Source organism: Lampetra fluviatilis, chromosome 18 (genome assembly GCF_964198595.1).
Source record: "Lampetra fluviatilis chromosome 18, kcLamFluv1.1, whole genome shotgun sequence".
In the NCBI taxonomy this organism is placed as follows: domain Eukaryota; kingdom Metazoa; phylum Chordata; class Hyperoartia; order Petromyzontiformes; family Petromyzontidae; genus Lampetra; species Lampetra fluviatilis.
The window spans coordinates 6,439,014-6,459,270 of record NC_136292.1 but is presented as its reverse complement, the minus strand read 5'-3'; the positions used below and the strand labels follow the sequence as shown (position 1 = coordinate 6,459,270).

The window sequence follows — 20,257 nt, the reverse complement described above, 5'->3', positions numbered from 1 at the left end:
GGAGTGAGATGGGAGGGGAGAGGTAGGAGAGTGGGTGGAGGGGAGTGGTGTGAGATGGGAGGGGAGAGGTAGGAGAGTGGGTGGAGGGGAGTGGAGTGAGATAAGAGGGGTGAGGTAGGAGAGTGGGTGGAGGTGAGTGGAGTGAGATGAGAGGGGTGAGGTTGGAGAGTGGGGGGAGGGGAGTGCAGTGAGATGAGAGGGGTGAGGTAGGAGAGTGGGGGGAGGGGAGTGCAGTGAGATGAGAGGGGTGAGGTAGGAGAGTGGGGGGAGGGGAGTGCAGTGAGATGAGAGGGGTGAGGTAGGAGAGTGAGTGGAGGCGAGTGGAGTGAGATGATAGGGGTGAGGTAGGAGAGTGCGTGGACGGGAGTGGAGTGAGATGAGAGGGGTGAGGTAGGAGAGTGGGGGGAGGGGAGTGCAGTGAGATGAGAGGGGTGAGGTAGGAGAGTGAGTGGAGGCGAGTGGAGTGAGATGATAGGGGTGAGGTAGGAGAGTGCGTGGACGGGAGTGGAGTGAGATGAGAGGGGAGAGATAGGAGAGTGTGTGGAGGGGAGTGGAGTGAGATGGGAGGGGAGAGGTAGGAGAGTGGGTGGAGGGGAGTGGTGTGAGATGGGAGGGGAGAGGTAGGAGAGTGGGTGGAGGGGAGTGGAGTGAGATAAGAGGGATGAGGTTGGAGAGTGGGTGGAGGGGAGTGGAGTGAGATGAGAGGGGTGAGGTTGGAGAGTGGGTGGAGGGGAGTGCAGTGAGATAAGAGGGGTGAGGTAGGAGAGTGGGGGAGGGGAGTGCAGTGAGATGAGAGGGGTGAGGTAGGAGAGTGAGTGGAGGCGAGTGGAGTGAGATGATAGGGGTGAGGTAGGAGAGTGGGGGGAGGGGAGTGCAGTGAGATGAGAGGGGTGAGGTAGGAGAGTGAGTGGAGGCGAGAGGAGTGAGATGATAGGGGTGAGGTAGGAGAGTGGGTAAAGGAGAGTGGAGTGAGATGAGAGGGGTGAGGTAGGAGAGTGCATGGAGGGGAGTGGAGTGAGATGAGAGGGGTGAGGTAGGAGAGTGGGTGGAGGGGAGTGGAGTGAGATGGGAGGGGAGAGGTAGGAGAGTGGGTGGAGGGGAGTGGAGTGAGATGAGAGGGGTGAGGTAGGAGAGTGCATGGAGGGGAGTGGAGTGAGATGAGAGGGGTGAGGTAGGAGAGTGGGTGGAGGGGAGTGGAGTGAGATGGGAGGGGAGAGGTAGGAGAGTGGGTGGAGGGGAGTGGAGTGAGATGAGAGGGGTGAGGTAGGAGAGTGGGTGGAGGAGAGTGGAGTGAGATGAGAGGGGTGAGGTAGGAGAGTGCATGGAGGAGAGTGGAGTGAGATGAGAGTGGTGAGGTAGGAGAGTGGGTGGAGGGGAGTGGAGTGAGATGAGAGGGGAGAGAAGGCAGGCGGGAGTTCAGAGGGTCTAGAGGACTGCGAGTGCGATCTTGACATTGTTTTGAGTTTCCTACGGTGCTGATGATTGTGCAGTGTGACGCAGCAGTTGCTGCCACTCGCCTCTGCTGCAGCTCCCTGCTGGGGGAGGGGGGGCCTGGTGGGGGGGGGCTGGAGGGAGAGGCACCAGGTGGGGGAGTGGGGGCTTGCACGCTGCTTGTGAAATTCTGTTCGCTGTACGTTCCGTGACCGTCCTCCCAACGGTTTTCATTTGCACGATGGCTCAGGACAAGATATCTCCGCAATCCCTCTGCCGGGATTAGGGATTTATTATCGTGCTGGAACCCCACCTCGTAGCCCGCCAGCCCTCATCACCCTCTGCTTACTGTCGCAGAAAATGTAATGTCTACGCCTCACGTGTCCGTGCTTTTGTAATGCCGTCCTTTTTATATATATATAACATGTCTGCTCACAAGTTCTAGTTTAAAGAGCCGTATCGTTTCAAATAGCCGGTGCCGCTTGCGACTCGCGCTGCGATAAGTAAGGGTTTAGATGACTCGCGCCATCGCCATCACCGTCGGCATCGGCATCATCGCCAGCGTTTCCATGATAATCGTCAGAAATATCACCACACGGCATTCAAAATGTAAACGTGTGCTTTTCTCGCGATGATCACCGATACGATGGTGGTGACAGTGACGACGGACAGTTGATCACGTTCCACCGAGGAGGTGGAGCGACGAAATCGGCTCGCTCGTGTCCACGGGGTGCCGGAGGCGGATTGTCACGACGCTGGATTAAGCAGAGGTGACGGTGGCTTGGGGCAGGCAGTGGATTGACCGTGCCTGGTAAAGCTCACTGAGCCTATATTGCTGTTTTTCTGAAGCAACCTGGCCACAAATAATATATAAAAAAGTGGCTTATCACGTGGACATTTACAGTAGCAGCCAAAGACTCTAAACGCACGTAGATTCTAAATGTGTGGGGAAAAACTGGAGCACCCGGAGAAAAATCCACGTGACCACTGGGAGAGAGAGAGAGACATGCAAACTCCAAATATACAGCAGGCGCCAAGGGGTTGGAATCGCACCCACAACCTCCTGTATACCAGGCGAGGTAGTTAACATCTCGCCACTGCGGCACCCCATTGACGACGCCGCGAGTTCACACTCCTGCCGAGCAACGACGACGCTCACCCTGCCTGGCCACGATGAGGCTGGCCATGCAGTCCGGCACGCTCGTCCCGGCCGCCAGGAAGGTGATGCCCATGATGACGTCGGGAATGCCCAGCGTGTACCCGATAATGGTGACCTTCATCCACGAATGGAGAGATGGAGGAGGGCAAGGAGACAGACAGAGAACAGAAACCACCGCCGATATCAACAAATAAATAACCATGAAAGTCACGGGCCTCATTAGAGAGAGGCGAGACGCACTTCGTTTCCACCGCGCGGCAACGCGACGCCTTCTGCTCGTGAATTGAACGGGGACCGCGTCGCGTTCCCTCACGTCCCCCGGCTGAGCCTCGCCGCAGCAAGCAGCCCCCGCCGGAGATTCCCAACTTCGTGCACTGGAGGTCAGCAGCGCGAGATGCACTTGCCCCCCCCCCCACCTCTCCCCTACCACCACTCCCCACCTCCCCCCACCACGGGACAGGCGCGGTGTGATAACACCACCAAAGACAAAGATCCCCCCGTACGGCCCTAGCGGAGAGCTGTCAGCGAGCTACATAAGCTTCACGCGATCATCGGGACACTTGTATATACAAATAAAAAAAATCACGCACCGAGCAAGCGGAATACAAGGAGGCGACTCAAGCTTCACGCGATTTTTTGGCAAAGACGACTCCACCCCCGGGATCATCTCTCGTTCAAACCCCGCCGTGGGTGAGCAGTGGGCACGCCGCGGTCAACCCCCTCCCGCCGTCCCTTTAGCCGCGATGGTTGTCGGGGCGAGCACTATCGGCGAGCACCTGCGAAGAAGGGGCGGCCCCCCACAAGGGGATGCCGCGCTTCCCCGACACTCCGTTGGCGGCCTGCATGCGCCGCTGGAGCTTGCACGCGACTCACCATCCAGACCATGACGTAGGAGAAAATCGCGATCCAGAGCGTGGACAGGATGAAGGTGGCCATGAACCAGCTCTCCCAGCGCGGCTGGGCCACGTTGGGCACCGTCAGGTAGAGCAGCAGCGCCAGCGGCCACGACACCAGCCACTTGAAGCGGGCGAGGTAGCCGTCTGCACGCGATTGCGCGGGGGGAACGGCACCCCGTCAAGCGGCACAGCGATGGCGTTTCGAACAGCGCGCGGAACAGCACACGGAACAGCGCACAAGACAGCGCATGGAACAGCGCGCGGAACAGCGCACAAAACAGCACACGCAACAGCGCACGGAACACACGGAAGAGCGTGTGGAACAACGTGTCAAACAGTGTATTGAACAGCGCATAGAACAACAGCTCATGGAACAACAGCGCATCGAAGATTGCGTCGGACAGCATGTCGAACGACGCATGGAACAGCACATCGAACAGTGCGTCGAACAGCACATTCAAAACAACAACACGCACTCAACAAAGCCACTCGCTCCCGAGCTGGGCGATTGCGTGGCTTATGCAGACAAGGATGCTGCCGTGGTGCGGTGGTTCGCACAGTGGACATGCAATCGACAATTCGCCGGTTGGATCTCCCGGCGTGGCAGTGGAGACAATGGGGCAGTCTAAATGGTTGCACCACCAAGCCGTTCAGCAGGTCGCGTGCGGTGGGGTCAAGTGTGGAAGAGTAGGCCAAATACCCTCCCTGCAGAAGCTCCCTCGAGCATGTGCAAACAGTCAGTGTGAGCGAGCTGCACCTTTACCTGGTGGGGTCAAGTGTGGAAGAGTAGGCCAAATACTCTCTCTGGAGGGGCTTTCTAGAGCCCCCTCTAGCGGAGATCCTTCCGGCAATCCGTAGCTCCACGCCTTCACCAACCCGCACTCGGCAGCCTGGCTAAGTGCGGCTAAATTGTGTGCTCTTCTTGCGTACGACGGCAGATACGTTCAGGAGCTCAACGCCAACGTTGAGGTTTTTCTGGCCACGACGAGAGGGCTTCAAGGGAGTTAAGACGTCCTGAAACGAGTTCCAGCCAGCGGCACCGTACGGCATGGGAAGGCCGTCCAATCCAGCAGCGGGTTGACCGCGGGGTGGCGGAGAGCGAGCGCCATACAACCGGAGCGTGACAATGCGGTCACCGCAGACACTCGTCCCGCGTCAGAGATGACATCGCCGTTTGTGTCGACGGCCGTTTGGGAAACAGAAGAGGTTTTTTTTTTTTTTAGCCGGTAATGGTTTCGTTTAAATGAGGCCATCGCCACGTCATTTGTCGGTGCCGGGGGCAATTGACCGTCATGCCCCCCGAGTTGCGTAGTTTTCCCAGGAAGGCGGGGGGGGGGGGGGGGCGGGTGTAGTGGGGTGGTGGTGGTGGGTGGGGGGGGAGCATCTGGGGAGAAACGAAGCCAGCGGAGTGGAACGCGCGTGTCGAGTCTACAAGGAGCGTTGCGCGGGCGGCCGCGATACGAGCACCGAACGGAGCATCAACGACGGCCCCCTCTTCCGCGAGCCGCCGTGATTAATGGGCCCCCATGCCCCCCCCCCCACCCAGCCCCCCCCCCCCCCCGCACGTTCACGCTCGCGTAAGAGAGACGACGTGCGAGAGGACAGCCCGGCGTTCCGCTTGCTCGTCACAGCTTGCGCCAAGGCAACCGGTCCCCATTCCTCGTTGTTGCTGATGTCCTTGGGAGGATTATCACAAGTCTACGCGGTCGTGCAGAAAAGTAAATACAAATATTTCTCTAAAGTTCACCAGCGAATGCCGGTTGGAGGTGAAGGCGCAGACCCTGCAACTGCACGTTCACGTCACTGTAGAAGCATCGATATCTGGCTCTACGTAACGATGGTTCTAAAGCTCTCGCTTTGAAACGAGTTAGCGAACCTCAACGGGCTTACAACTGGACTTTGGATTGGAATGGATTTCATGATTGTATCATTTTACGCAATAATAATTTAATTCGCATTGACGTCGAGTGGACATGGAATTTAAACCAAAGAGCGCTTTGCATTACTAGATGTTGGGGGAAATTGCATGCCTGCTGCCTCTAGTTAAGCTGCAAATTAATGACATTTAGGACAATTTTCGTTCGGTGGCTGCCAACTCGGACACCACAGTGGCTGAGATCTGTAAACGCAGTGTTGTGGCAGCCCCCTATATATACACACACAATCGACGTAATGTTTCAAGATACGATATCGGTTTTCAGAGGGCCATGGTGTGTTTGTAATCGCACCTCGTGTGTGCGTGTGTGTGCGCGTCTTTGTGCTTTCCTGTACCTCCACCATACAAGCAGAGATTAAATCAGAGCAGAGGTTCGCTCAGAGCAGCGGCTCGCTCAGAGCAGCGGCTCGCTCAGAGCAGCGGCTCGCTCAGAGCAGCGGCTCGCTCAGAGCAGAGGTTGACTCAGAGCAGAGGTTGACTCAGAGCAGCGGCTGACTCAGAGCAGCGGCTCGCTCAGAGCAGAGGTTGACTCCAACGCTCAACTGACACTCGCCCCTCATGGCAACTGTAACAATCTACAACGGCCACAGCTGCACATGCTGTCGGCCACACGATAATTAACGTATTAATTAGTAGCCATAATTATTATTATTATTATCGTCCGCTCATCTTGCCGAGACGAGACGACAGACGTTTTCATCGGCAGCGCGAATTGGAGGCCCCCCCTGCCCCCCATTAACCCCCCCTAACCTCCCTGCCCCCCCCCCTGTCCCCCCTGCCCCCCCCCCCACTAAGAGCACCGCTGAGTCCAGGCCACGGGACCCGCTAGACGACAGAGTGGGTGGTGGTGGTGGTCACGTTGGCCCCAGGTGTAGGAGGGGAGGTTGGCCACACAGAGACCCTGGCCACTACGGAACCACTGTTGATGACCTGTGATAGTCTACACATGACCTTCTAGAATAGTCTATGAATGATCTTCAACAATAGTATACACATGCCCTTCTACAAGTCTATATATGACCTTCCACAATGGATTACGTATGACCTCCTATAATCGTCTATATGTGACCTTCTACAATAGTATACACATGCCCTTCTACAAGTCTATACATGACCTTCTACAATAGCCTAGGCTTGCTTGAAGTTGCCTAATGGATAATACTACGTTGGACACGTTTATTCAAAACTCTTCACGATTGCGTTGGCTTTTCGACACCGTGGTACCACCGTATCCTGGTGACCCTTCATTCAACCTCACCAGCACGGCTGCTGCTTGCTGGATGCTGGAGAAGAAACGGGCGATGAACATCATCGGGGGAAGGTGTTACGTCCCTGTCCAGTTGGAATAATCCCCTCCCCCCCCTCCCTCCCCCAAATTTTTTTTCCAAATAAAAAAATAAATCAGACGGACCTGGGAACGCATGCAGCAAAAGGGCCTCTGATGACGATCACGGAACGTTGCGTTCACATTGAACGTCCCCCGTCCCTTAATTGGCGTGCTTCTTCTCAAAAGCAATCTTTCTCTCCGCTGCAGGTGAAGCAAAGCGCCACGCCGCAGGTCCCAATTTATCCACCGCCTCTTTCCCTCCCTCCCGCCCCCCGCCCCCCGCCCCCCTAGGCCTTCAAAAAGACCTCGAGGATGAAGTGAATTTTTGTGAACCACTTCCGGCGGCTTAGATCCGGCCGACGGTGGCTCAGCGGCAGAGCGAGCGGCTCGCGATCGGAAGGCCGTGGAGTTCAATCCCGCTTGGTGTTGTTGGCTATAAAGCGATTACCAATTTGTGGAGGGGAAAGTCAACAGTGGTCGTCCTTCGGATAAACTCGCCACCCCCCTTTCCGCCCCCTCCCGTCAGAGGAAAACGGAATTTCCACCGCTGGCTCAGGAGTTGTCGGCAGCAGATGAGCGCGCACTGCCTTATAAAGCTCATCTGAGCGAGGGATGCTGTTTTGACCTGACATATCGTTGATGGAGCCACCGGCGCTGCTCACGGAGAGCAGAAAATCTCTTCGGCATTGTTTTTTATGCAGCTTCATTGAATTAACCTGCTCCCGTGCTACACACGGACGGTGAACGCAGGTTTATTGGTTGGAGCGCAATTCTTGAAATATATTAGGAAATATAAAACGCATGAATAATTAATGAGAAACAGCCAATTCTTACATTTTCCTGTCAATTAAAGCACTGCATGGCTCCCGACATCCACGCTTAATTGGCTCGTTCCTTATCCGGCTACGAGTACAAATGTGGTTTCGCCTTAATGGGTGGAAGACATTTATTGTGAAAGATGAGCCTCACCCTCCTGCTTCTAAGCCACGAGTTCCATTACTGCTCACATTCTGTCTCTCCACATCATTCTACTCCCTGCCTTTTTTCGAGTCACATCCACCGTCCGTACATCGAGATGCACAGACTCACATAAAGATCCACAGATTCACATAGAGATCCACAGACTTAAACCACACGTCCAAAATCGCGGTTGCAAACATCACCTCCGCTCTGTCACACCGCATCACGATGCACCGCATCACACCGCGTCGCTCCGCGTCACCGCACCGCGTCACACCGCACGATCGCATTGCTCACCGGGCACAACGCACGGCGAGGACACTCCCTCGTCGTCCTCCTCCTCCTCCTCGCAGCCTGCGCCCTCTTTCCCCGCGCCCTCTTTCCCCGCGCCCTCCTTCCCCGGGCCGTCTTTCGTCCGCCCGTCGTTGCCCACGGCCGCCACCGTCACCTCCGCCGCTGCCGCCACCACCGCTCCCCCCGGCGAGACGGCGCCATTCTCCGCGTCGCCGCCACCGCCGCTGTTCGCCGGCGCGGCGGTGGCGCCCGCCACGGCGTCGCCGCCGCCGCCGCTCGCGTTGGCGCCCGAGCGGTACTTGCGCTGGATCTTGTGGGCGACCTCGCACTCGCTGCAGGCGACTCCGCGCCCGCGCAACAGCCGCTGCCTCTGCTCGGTCGGGGGGGGGGGGGGGGGGGGGACACGCGCGCGCGGCACTCAGGGTGTACCGCCGGCGCGTCGTGTCGTCGCACGGACGCACACGCGAGCAGAGGCGTCGCCGTCAACTGGGGACTTCTGGACATGGGGACAGCACCGTAGGAGTATCACACACCGACGATGAGTGCATGGGTGTATGTTGAACTTCTTTCGCACCGTACGTAGCCAGCTGTGCTAATTGGATGTGCGTGGAAAGCACAAAATAAACTAACGTGATGGTTAATGGTAGATTTGTTTGTTACAACCCAGGTGAATCACTCAGCAGCTGTTCATTTTCATCAGCAGCAACAACCATTTTCCATCCACTGCTGGAGGCCTTCATCCAGCAGCGAAGAGACCATGGCTGCAACATTGCGGCACAGCCCTGCGATGCCACAATCCACGCGATGCGGTTGCCAGCGATCACCGCCAAGCACAACACGCGCCGCTTGCTAATAGGGGCAGGCACGGGTCACCAGCCCTGACGTACGGACCAGAAACGTTGACACTGGCCAAGAATAAGGAACGGACTATTACTTCTATAAATATAAAATATTTTACCAGGTGAGGCCCAGTGAGCCATGTAGCTCTTTTTCAGAAGTGACCTGGCTATAAATGATAGCTCAACGAAGTGGGCTTATCATTGATAGCAACCAAACAGTCAAACAACTGTTTCTAAATAGAGAGGGAAAACCAGAGGAACCGGAAAAAATCCACACGACCACTTGAAGAGAGACGCGCAAACTCGAAAATACACAGCAGGCGTCAGGATAGGGATCGAACCCACGACCTCATGCACACCAGGCGAGGTAGTTAACATCTCCTAGCCACCATGGCGCCCTAAAGCTGAGGAGTGGACAAAAAATAATTGTGAGAAGCATGTTTGGTGTGACACTGGGACAGAGAGAGGGGGGCACATGGAGCAGGGAACACGTGCTGGAGAGATCTCTTCATTTGACTGTTCACGAAAGCAAGGTCGAGGCATGGGCCATGGCGGACGGGCGAGACCGCTGATGAAATGCCAGCTGTGACAGGAACGCACCCTACAGGATGTACACCCTAGACACGGAATGGATTGTGGCATTGCATGCTGGGGGGGGGGGGGGGGTGGGGGAGAGGAAGGGCCTTCATTCATCCAGCAGTGGACAGAGCGTGGCTCATGATGGTGATGATGATGGTGGTGAGCAGCTGCCATCGGGCACGAGCATGGCTGTGTAATCGCTGTGAACTTTGACCATGAGGTCACGCTCATGACAAACAAAGTTCTTGCCACAAATGAACCACAACACCTTGCTGATCTCGTCAAGGAGCATAAGCCATCACGCGAACTCCGGTCATGCTCAACGAAAGCAGCAGCTTTTGGCTAGCCCTCGAACAAAGACGTTGGTCATCGCACGCTTCCAGATGCGCTTCTGCGGTCATCTGGAACGCTCTCTCCTTCCGATGTTAGGAAGCCACTGTAGCTGTGCACTTTAAAATCATCTAAATTGACAAACTAATTTCTTCACAACTGCTTTTTTGTTTGTTTAGTGTTATCCTTCTCCCGCACCTCCGATTAGCACGGTTGGCTACGTACTGTGCGAAAGAAGTTCAACACACACACGTACGTACGTACACAGCAACGTGACTTGTGACGGGGCTGCGGTTGCAGCTCTTATTCGTGACAAAAAAGACAAAGATCCCCCGAGTAGCCTTAGCAGACTTTTCGGGGGCAAGTGCTGTTTTGCGATGAGCACCTATGCAGGCCGGCACGGCGCACGACGGAGTGGGTGGCCAGCACCACGCCCGGCCGGCCCGTGACCAGTTCAGATAATCGTCACGAGTGTTGGTGGCTGTGGGCAGGAATCAAACTCGGGTCGCCGGGTTCGTAGCGCGGCACGCTAACCGCTACGCGACCGCTCCCCGCACACGCACACGCACGCACACACTAAAAAACACCACTAAAATAGAGGGATTACATCTGTACATGATGGCAAAAGCGGGTTTGTAAAAAGACCAGAACGCTAATTGACGTCTGAATAGAAGACGAATGCCAGCAACAGCTGTGGAGGCGACAATGCCCCCTTTGTGAGCCGGATGGAGGAGTGGGGAAGTGGACGGCAGCCCCGTCGATGGGGGAGGGGGGGGAGGATTGGGGGGATACGAACCCCCCCCCCCCCCCACAGTCTAAATTATTATAATGCGTAGTAGCAGGCTTTCGCAACCAATATCAGCCATAAAAGGTTTTTTTGGATTAGATCGCGTAAATATATAAATGTGTCGTTAAACCCACCACCACCCGACACAGCCAACTAGTAAGGGTTGTCATTTAAACAGAAGGTGGGCAATTAGTCACTAGTACAGCACTAACGGGTGTGTTGGAGAGCCCAGCCACAACATTTACAAACCGAGTACAGCGTTTCGCCAGTAATAACAACTCGCTTCATCAGGCGACAGCCAGATTCGTGGAGAAATCCTCCTGTTTCGTTCCTTATATAGAGGCGTAGATGTGGTGACCACACTTGTGCACTCTCCAACACACCGGTGTGCTGTAATAGTGACGAATTGGCACGTTCTGTTTACATGAGAACCCTTACTAGTTGGCTGTGTCAGGTGGTGGCGGGTTTAACGACACATTTATATATTTACCGGTACGCAATCTAACCCAAAAAAAAAAATCTCTATTATGGATAAATTGTTATAGTCCGGTCAACGCAAGTTGGGCAAACGTTTACCGCCACGTTCGGGTTTTATTCAAACTTTGCCCCGTTCGGTAGACACCCATTACCATATCCAGCCTCATACACACACAGGGCCTGTGTGTGTGTGGGTATATGCATCTCTCTATATATACACACCCCCTGTGTGTGGATATTCATCTATACACACATACACACGAGGAGAATGCACGACGTACAAAAGCAGATAGCATCGTTGCTTGTTCTGTTCAGCGTTTAACGTTGGTTTAGAGTTCGTCTCTGACTAGCCCCCATCCTGAGTTTGTCTGCACTACAGGGTTGGTGGATAGAGTGAGCTAGCGGGAGGGAGGAGTGGGCTCGTGGATGGAGGAGTGGGTAGTGGATGGACTAGCATGATGGAGGAGTGGGTAGTGGATGGAGGAGTGGGTAGTGGATGGAGGAGTGGACTAGCATGATGGAGGAGTGGGTAGTGGATGGAGGAGTGGGCTAGTGGATGGAGGAGTGGGTAGTGGATGGAGGAGTGGGTAGTGGATGGACTAGCATGATGGAGGAGTGGGCAGTGGATGGAGGAGTGGGCTAGTGGATGGAGGAGTGGGTAGTGGATGGAGGAGTGGGTAGTGAATGGACTAGCAGGATGGAGGAGTGGGCTAGTGGATGGAGGAGTGGGCTAGTGGATGGAGGAGTGGGTAGTGAATGGACTAGCAGGATGGAGGAGTGGGCTAGTGGATGGAGGAGTGGGTAGTGGATGCAGGAGTGGGTAGTGGATGGGAGATTGGGCTCGTGGATGAACTTGCATGATGGAGGAGTGGTCTAGTGGATGGAGGAGTGGGCTAGTGGATGGAGGAGTGGTCTAGTGGATGGAGGAGTGGGCTAGTGGATGGAGGAGTGGGTTAGTGGATGGAGGAGTGGGTAGTAGATGGACTAGCATGATGGAGGAGTGGGTAGTGGAAGAGGAGTGGGCTCATGGATGGACTAGCAGGATGCAGGAGTGGGCTAGTAGTATGGGGCTAGCGGGAATCAGGGAGCCGTCACCTCATTGATGAGCATGCGGCTGGCCATGCGGAGGCGCGTGCGTGGCCGGAAGTGGTTGGTGATCATGATGCGGAGCCCGGCCTCCGAGAAGTCCAGCTTGTGTGGACACACGGAGAGCAGCTCGTCCACCATGAGCACCGAGGTGCTGCGGCACATGTCCGCCACGTGGTTCGGGTTCACTGGGCCACGGCGACACCACGACACACAAACCGCACACCACACACACCGCACAGACACAACAAAAACAACAGAATTACATTTACATCGATATTTACATGTGCGGCACTCTTAAATGCTCCGGCAACTCAATGTTCCTTTATTTCATCCCAATTATTCTCGATGTAATGTTGGCCTGAGGGACCCCCTGATGGCAACTGTGCCTGTGTAGTAAGTTCGAGGAGACGAGGTCGGAGTTGAGGCACACTCTGTTTATTAACTCAGTGACAGGCACAATAGTTGAAGGGGTAACGGCCCCTTCACCCGTACTATGGGAAACCCACCCTAGTACTATGCCCTCTGTCCTGTTCCCCAGTCCTCCTTTACTGGGCTACGGGAGACTGACTGATCTGGCCCTGGCAAGCACAGATCTCGGCACCAGCTAAGCCGGCCTTGCCTGACAAGGTCAGAGGTCCGGGAGCTCTTGGGCCGCGCCGCTGGCTTACCCAGCTCGGCCCTGACAAGGGCAGCGAGACAGGGGAGTCCCAGGGCCTAATCTCCGAGTCTTCGATCTTCACTGGTCAGCTTCGTGTCGAACTGCCTCGAGCTCTCTGGCTCCCCGCCTTTTATAGGGATCCCCTCAGAGGGCTGGGGGCGTGGGGGATCACGCATGCGGACGTCGGTGCGACCACCCCGTGTGTGTGAGTGCACACACCCCTGTGTTTCTCGTCCGCCGTTTCTCCCGTAATAACCCCTACACCTGCAACAACCCTTCAAGGTGAAGGCCTCAACAGAGCGCTCGACTCTTTCAACCGCAATGTGTTGAACAAAACAAAGAAATACATTAAAACAACGAATTCATACTTTTAGGTTTTTTCGGTAAAGTCACGTAGGTAAAAATAAGTAATAAAATAAAAATTCTATAAATAATAATAGAAATAAAATTATAAATCACGACGTTTCGGAGGCAACACAAGTCTCCGTCATCAGGTGGAACCGTCACAGCTAGATTTACTGTATCAAGTGAGGCAAAAATTCCAAGATACAAGTTCTTAAATACAAGTTAAGGGAGGAGGAGAGGGGGAGGGGCTTATCTGAATGTGGTAGCCAATGAATGGAACGTATTGGGAGGGGGCGGGGCTAAAAGGGAGCAACAGGTGCACATGCTAGAAGAGAACGACAATGCACATGTTGCATTCCTACCCGTAAGCCATAACCACGTGTGGTGCAAGAGTCGCTAGTGAGCGAGCACCTAGGCTGGTACGGCCACACAAGAGGGGTGGAGCGGCCAGCCTGACACCCAGACGCCTCCTGTATTCCTCGTGCTCGTTTGAGGCGGAGTTGACCTCGGAGAGGCCCAGGACTGGTTCGGATATCCACTATCAATTGTAGCTGTGCGTGGGAATCGAACTCAGGTCGCCAGGTTTGGAACACGCTGCACTAGACACTGCGCCACCACAGCCCAAAGACACGCACACTCCCAAAGACACACTCGCACGCACGCACGTGTGCGTGTGTGCGTGCGTGCGTGCACACACACATACGGCACTCTTACGGGCTTCCCGAAACAGCCACCTGAGGTTGATAAATTAATCTTGGCATGGAAGCAATAAAAATGTATTCCTTTGGCTGCCGTGCACCAACAGTAATCTTGCTGTGCCGTTGTCCTCCAATTAGAAATGCACGGGGACGTGACTTTGTTGACGGCACGGCCGTGCGACGCAACTCGCGGAACAAGGCCAGCGGTGCCCGTCGGGAGTTTTACTGCGGGTAACTTTCAAGCGACACTGCAACAAAGTTTGGGCGACCCTCGTGTGAACCCCGTCGACGCCGTGGCCGTGAATTCGTTTGAACGGGGGCGCAAAGCGAGCACCACCCCCCTCAGGGAGTTGTTTCCAGTTGATTTTGATTCACGATGTGAGAGCTCGAGGGACCAGGGTGAGAGTCTCATTTAGGGTCACCAAGGTGGCTAGGAGATGTTAACTACCTCGCCTGGTAGGCAGGAGGTCGTGGGTTCGATCCCCACCCTGACACCGGTTGTATATTTGGAGTTTGCATGTCCCTCTCTCCCCCGTGGTCACGTGGATTTTTCTCCGGGTTTTCCCTTCTACATTTTAAATCAACACGCGTTTAAAGGATTTAGCCGGTATACATTTAAATGCGATAAGCCACTTCGTTGAACTACCATTTGCGGCCAGGTCACTTCTGAAAAAGAGCTACATAGCTCAGTGGGCCTTACCCGATAAATGTTTTAAAATAGTTTTAGAGTTTAAGTAGTTTATATCGTATCATCGTATCCATGACAACCGCCGCCGTGGGAACCCTCGTGGAGTTTACCGTCCTCCATCTCGTTGCTGTTGGCCACCCCGTTGGCCGTGTTCCTGCCGCCCTTTTGGAGTCGTGAAAAGAAGGCGTGGAGACGCATGTTGAACCTGGTGGGCGGCGTAGCACACAACCGGGGGGGGGGGGGGGGTCACGTGTGGGGGGTCAGATCCGGCCGTAAACGAAAACCCTCGTGCGCCCACCACTTGTCGAGCCGTGTCGGCGACAATCCCAGCGGCGCTTGGTTGCACTTCTCGCACACGCGCAGAGTTGCATGCGTGAAATATCACTCGCAAAAGGTGCTTTATATTTCAACGTGCACAACGCCCCGGACGGTGTGTGTTGCGTGACGGAGGGGGATATACGCAAGGGCGTACGCGCACTCACTTCATCAAAACGATGTAAATCACGTACATGGTCACGAGAATCACGGCCTCCCACCTGGGAAGAAACGAAGTAATAATTAATTTTTGTATTAAAAAATATATGATCGTACCACTCTTTCCTTAAATATATATTATTTAAAAAGATCACATTCATGTTTAACGCTTATCGATTACACCTTCAATTTATGCTGTTTATTGCCGGCTGCCGGACTTTTCTGGGCCTCTGGCTCAACAACCCTGATTTTCATTACAATTGCAATAACAAATCAATATTATTATTTCAAAATAAAATTACCATCCATACCCATATCACGCTGCAATACGCAACCACCGTGAGTGGTTTCCAATCCTGGCGGACATTCGTGACGTCATCGCGAGACACGAAAAGCGTGCCGCTCATCAGCGTTATCGCGACGTTGCCACGCAGCTCGCGTTTGGCCGAATCGTCGCGGTTCTGCTTCGTAGTTTCAGAGTTATATGAATGCCGTTTGCAACGCAGGAAAGCCTCGGAATGTGTGCGAGTGTGCGTTTTCTCGTCTTTGTGATCGCCACCCACCCCCTCCCTCGTGTGCCACAGTGCCGGCCTTCGTAGGTGCTACTCGCTAACAGCTTTTGCCTGGACAGTCTGTGAAGGCTATACGGGGGTGGGGGAGGGATGATGATTTTTGTCTTTGTTTGCCCGTGACCAATTTCATCATCGTTATGGGAGCGCCAGAAAAAAACGAGCGTGCAAAGTCACCACGGAAATGGCAGGAAAGTTGCATTGAACGCATCGCTGATCGGGGGTGCATTGCGTGCGCGCCGGCTTCACGCGCCGCAAACCTCGGCACGGACCCTCCGCGGGATTGTAAAAGAGGGAAGGCAATTTGTGGGAACGGGGATTGGGGTTTCATTTGTTACGTACCAGACGACCTTCTCGTCGTAAATGAACTGCAACGAAAAAACAAACAGCGCGATGTAGTGGATAAGATGCGCGGGGGAATCGCGGTCGTGTTTCACATCGACGCAAGAAATAACGACAAAACACCGCTTGCAAACGTCTTTCGCGATAAAACGTTCACGTTGCGAAGGGAAAGTTTAAACAATCTCAACACATACAATATGGGACATTTTTTGCCAGTATTAAAGTAATGAAAAAAAAGAATAGGCTTTAACCTTCCTGTAAATATTTTGCCACAAGCTTGTGTGGTAAATGTACATATCGGCGGTACACCGGTGCAGAATAATACACCGGTCCTCAAGAAAGAGTTTGAAATAAAAATTTTAATCAGCAAATCTGTTTATCAGCCTTTAACTGACCCTGTCACCAAGATTGACGCGATTCGAAGCTGTATTCAGTCTTACGAGACTTACGGCAAGTAGAGTGTTGGGATCGTTAGGGTTAGGTTAGGGTTATTGTAATGGTAACAATAAATGAGGTCAAGAATATAAATCTCTTGTGAACAACAAAAGGCTATTTAAGGACAAGGTTTTCCGAAGTAGGCAGAATTTGTTTATGAAAGGTCAATGCTCGTATTTCTCGAACCCTAACCTGGTCCTAACCGCCCGACCACGTCTGGGGGCAGGAGAAGTCAAATCCGTGTAGGGCACGAGTCGGAACACGGAGCAGCCAATCGTCATCGGCACGGGTGCCGCTGTACGGCAACAGACTGGGAAGCTTCTTCACGTTCAGGCCCTCCGTAAATATTCGTCCTCCGACTGCTTAGACGTCACAAGAACCGATTTTGACGCGCCAACAACCCCACAAGATTTTCTGACCGGGGATCGCGAATCGCAGGGGAAATAAATACAATCAATAAGTTTTGTAAAAAATGTGCTTTCCTTATACCGCGCACTGCCGGTGTACCGCCAATACGTTCAAATGCAGATTCGATGCCTTGCAATGAGTATCGATTCGGTGTTTGAACATCTTAACACCTGTTTTATGTGCCAGCACATGCGAACGCAATACAGTATTTCCTCCGATTAAAATGTAAAAAAATTTACACACACACACATGGCGCCTATACAATTTTAATGGACGTACCGTGACCGCGTTTTGTTTGGGATGGAACGACGTTACAAAAGATACATATATATAATATACAAACCCCACTGGTGGCCAGGTTGCAAGGACCTCCCCCCCCCAAACCCCCGGGAGAGGACAGACGAGAACAACGAAGCGCTCTCTCAGACTCCAGCAGCACAAAACATCGCAAAATTCGCCGTCGAAGCGAAACATTGAGACCATAATTTTTTTTGCCGGCGAGAGGGGGGGGGGGGACCCCCTCCGCGTGGATGTCCCGATGATGCTCGGTGGAAAAGCAGCAGCAGCAGCAGCGAAACGTCACGGTACTCAAATTGTAAAATGATTTTACTCTCCAACACACCGGTGGGCTGAAGTCGAAACTAATTGGTACATTTTGCTGACGTGACAAACCTTTCTGCCTTGGCTGTGTCGGCTGCTGGCGGGTTGACGACACCTCTATATTTACGTGATCTAACCACGAAAAAATGTTACGATTTCTGATCGCATTTACTGACAGCGAAGACCCCCTCCACGCACACGCCCACCCCCCCCTCCTCCTTCCCCCTCCACCCCCCAAAGAAAATCCTCCCATCGCCGAGGCAATCGCAAAAGTAACATTTTTGTTTCAAAATTCTGACGAAGAGCCCGGCGGCGGTACAGAGCGCAAGGAAACACAACAACGGAAGGGGGGCACAGAAATCCCCGTGGGCCGAAGCCCGACACACGCAGTGCTCACACGGGGTTGGTGGGACCAGGGAGAGACACGGGCTCGCCAAGACCCCACAGGGACTGCGAGCGGGAGCACGGACTTGCTTATAAGGGGAAGGGATGGCGAGGGGAAAAGGAGCAGAAGGGGAAGAAGGGTGGGCAGGTGGGTGAGAAGAGGGTGTGACCAAAGTACATTCTTAATAATGCCGAGAGCAGGTACAGCACTCCCTGCCTGCTTGGGCAATGTGGCCCGTGCACTGAATACACGAGAGGCGCAATGAAGGGGAACGGGGGTGAGGGAGGGAGGGGTGGGGGGCGCGTGAGTTTTGGGGGGGGGGGGGGGACAGTCCTCTCGAGCGAGCGAACGTTAACGATAATTAGGGCGTAATGAACGCGGGGAGTTCACTGCGCTGCGCTGCGCAGCACCGCGTGCAATGCGTTGGTTCCATTAGCGCCGGCTCGTCAGCGGGTGTGAGCACAGATTATACACACAAAGACAACGGATCCCCCGTGTAGCCTTTAACAGATTGTTGGAGCAAGTGCTGTTAGCGAGCACCTATGAAGGCCAGAACGGCACACGAAGGGGCGTGGGTAGCCAGCACCACGAGTGGCGGTGTTTTTACACATCGCACCAGGTACTCAATTAAGGTCGAGTCGACCTAGGGGAGGCCCAGGTCCGGTTCAAGTAATCGTCACTGATGTTGGCCGTGAGCGGGAATCGAACCCTGGCTGCTGGATTCGTAGCGCAGCGTAGCGCTAACCGCTCCCCACAAGACACAAAGATCCCCCCCGCCAGTCCCCATAGGCTTAACAAAGACACACACACACGCACACACAGACGCACACACGGGGGGGGGTGAGGGGGGTTCGCGGTGGCGGTGATGATTGGCAGTCTCTCGAGGCGGCTGCCCACTTTTCAAGATTGTGTGTTTTTTGTTTGATTCGTTTTGGGATCGTTAACGGAGCGTGCAGGAGAGAAGCGGGCGCGCTCCCCCCACCCTGCACGACAGCTTCTCACTTTGTGCATCGCATGCGTGTTGAACTTCCTTTGCACCGTACGTAGTCGGCCGTGCTAATCGGCGGTGCGGAGGAAGGACGACAAACTAAAATAAATGGGGTTTCAATCGAGATGATTTAAAAAGACACAGCTTGAATGGCATCCTCATATCGGAGGGAAGAGCGTTCCAGACGGCCGCAGAAGCGCCTCTGCTCTCATCTGTGCCATTGTATTCAAGGCTGGAGGAACTAAATGAGGGTGCCGTGGTGGCGAGATGTTATCTACCTCGCCTGGTATACAGGAGGTCGTGGGCTCGATTCTGACCCTGCCACCTGTATATTTTGAATTTGCGTCTTCTCCCAGTGATTGCGTCGATTTTGCTTCGGGGTCCTCCGGTTTTTTCCCCTCCACATTTATAAAAACGCATTTACAAGCGATTAGCCACTTCTCGCTCGGCGATTATTTGTGGCCTCGGTCGCGTCTGAAAAGAGCTTCACACCGCACTGGGGCCATACCTGGTAAAATAAAATTAAGAGCTATAAGGGGTCTCAATTTCACTGGTGTCGGCCTTTAAGTTCTCCAGCCTTGGGGCCATATCCTCCTGCCCTCCAGTTACCCGCGGACTGGTACAACAACACTTCCCCTTTCACGGGTCTCGGAGCTGGGTACGAACCGCAGTGGCGCGGGCATCGTCGTGCGGGGCGCGCCTCCTTCCCCCCCCCCGCCCCCTCCCCCTCCCTACCCCCGGGGGACGTGTGGTTAATATCCCCACACGCGGTGTGTGTGTGCCAGCCACGCGGTGCGCCAAGCCAGCCGTCAAGTCTCCTCGTAACCTTGGAAGCCGCGTGTGGCAGGACCACCGTGGCGGAAACTGGGGAACGTGCACAGATGAGGTCACGCGGCAAAGCGCCCCCCCCCCCACCACCTTCAGAGCCTGAACAGACAAGTTTCGGCTAAGTGGGGCAACTATTGAAGCTGGCATTGGAGCACAAGAGACGCTATTGGGTTGGCCAGCACCATGCCTGCGCTGATTTAAGGCTGAGTCGATCCTGGGGAGTCCCAGGAATGATGTTAACTGTGGTGATAAGTGGAGTGCGTTAACCACTGCACCACCTCTCAACCGACTGCTCCTAATAACATACGTGCGCAGTATAAACACAAATATCCCCTATAGTCTTAACAGTAGGAGCAAGTGCTGTTAGCGAGCACCCTATAAAGGCCGGCACAGCACACGGAAGGGTGGGTGGCCAGCACCACGCCCGGCCGCCTTTGTCTCCCAAGTAGCGATGTTTACACACCATACCAGGTACTCATTTGAGGCCGAGTCGACCAAGGGGAGGCCCCGGACCGATTCAGATAATCGTCACTGGTGATGTTGGCCATGAGCGGGAATCCAAGTCGGGTCGACGATTTCGTAGCGCAGCGAGTTACCAGCTGCACTACCGCTCCCCAAGACGAATACAAGTGTAGAGGAGAGAAATATGTGGCGCGCACAGTAATGCGGGTACAACGGAGGGCAAACAGGTGCGCGCGTTGCAACATGAGGTTTGCACAGAGTGTAAGCAGGTGA

General features: G+C 54.4%; 1 protein-coding gene across 1 annotated transcript in view; it reads right to left on the bottom strand.

Moving 5' to 3' along the window:
• LOC144937132 (sodium/potassium/calcium exchanger 3-like) overlaps positions 1–20,257 on the bottom strand; it is a 134,440-nt gene that overhangs the window by 33,185 nt on the left and 80,998 nt on the right. The window contains exons 8-14 of the mRNA XM_078864425.1: positions 15,879–15,904; positions 14,976–15,029; positions 14,604–14,698; positions 12,111–12,289; positions 8,007–8,373; positions 3,464–3,630; positions 2,591–2,705 (exon numbers count right to left, since the gene is read on the bottom strand). Of these exons, the coding sequence (XP_078720551.1) occupies positions 2,591–2,705; positions 3,464–3,630; positions 8,007–8,373; positions 12,111–12,289; positions 14,604–14,698; positions 14,976–15,029; positions 15,879–15,904 (1,003 nt within the window). The remainder of the gene's footprint in view (positions 1–2,590; positions 2,706–3,463; positions 3,631–8,006; positions 8,374–12,110; positions 12,290–14,603; positions 14,699–14,975; positions 15,030–15,878; positions 15,905–20,257) is intronic.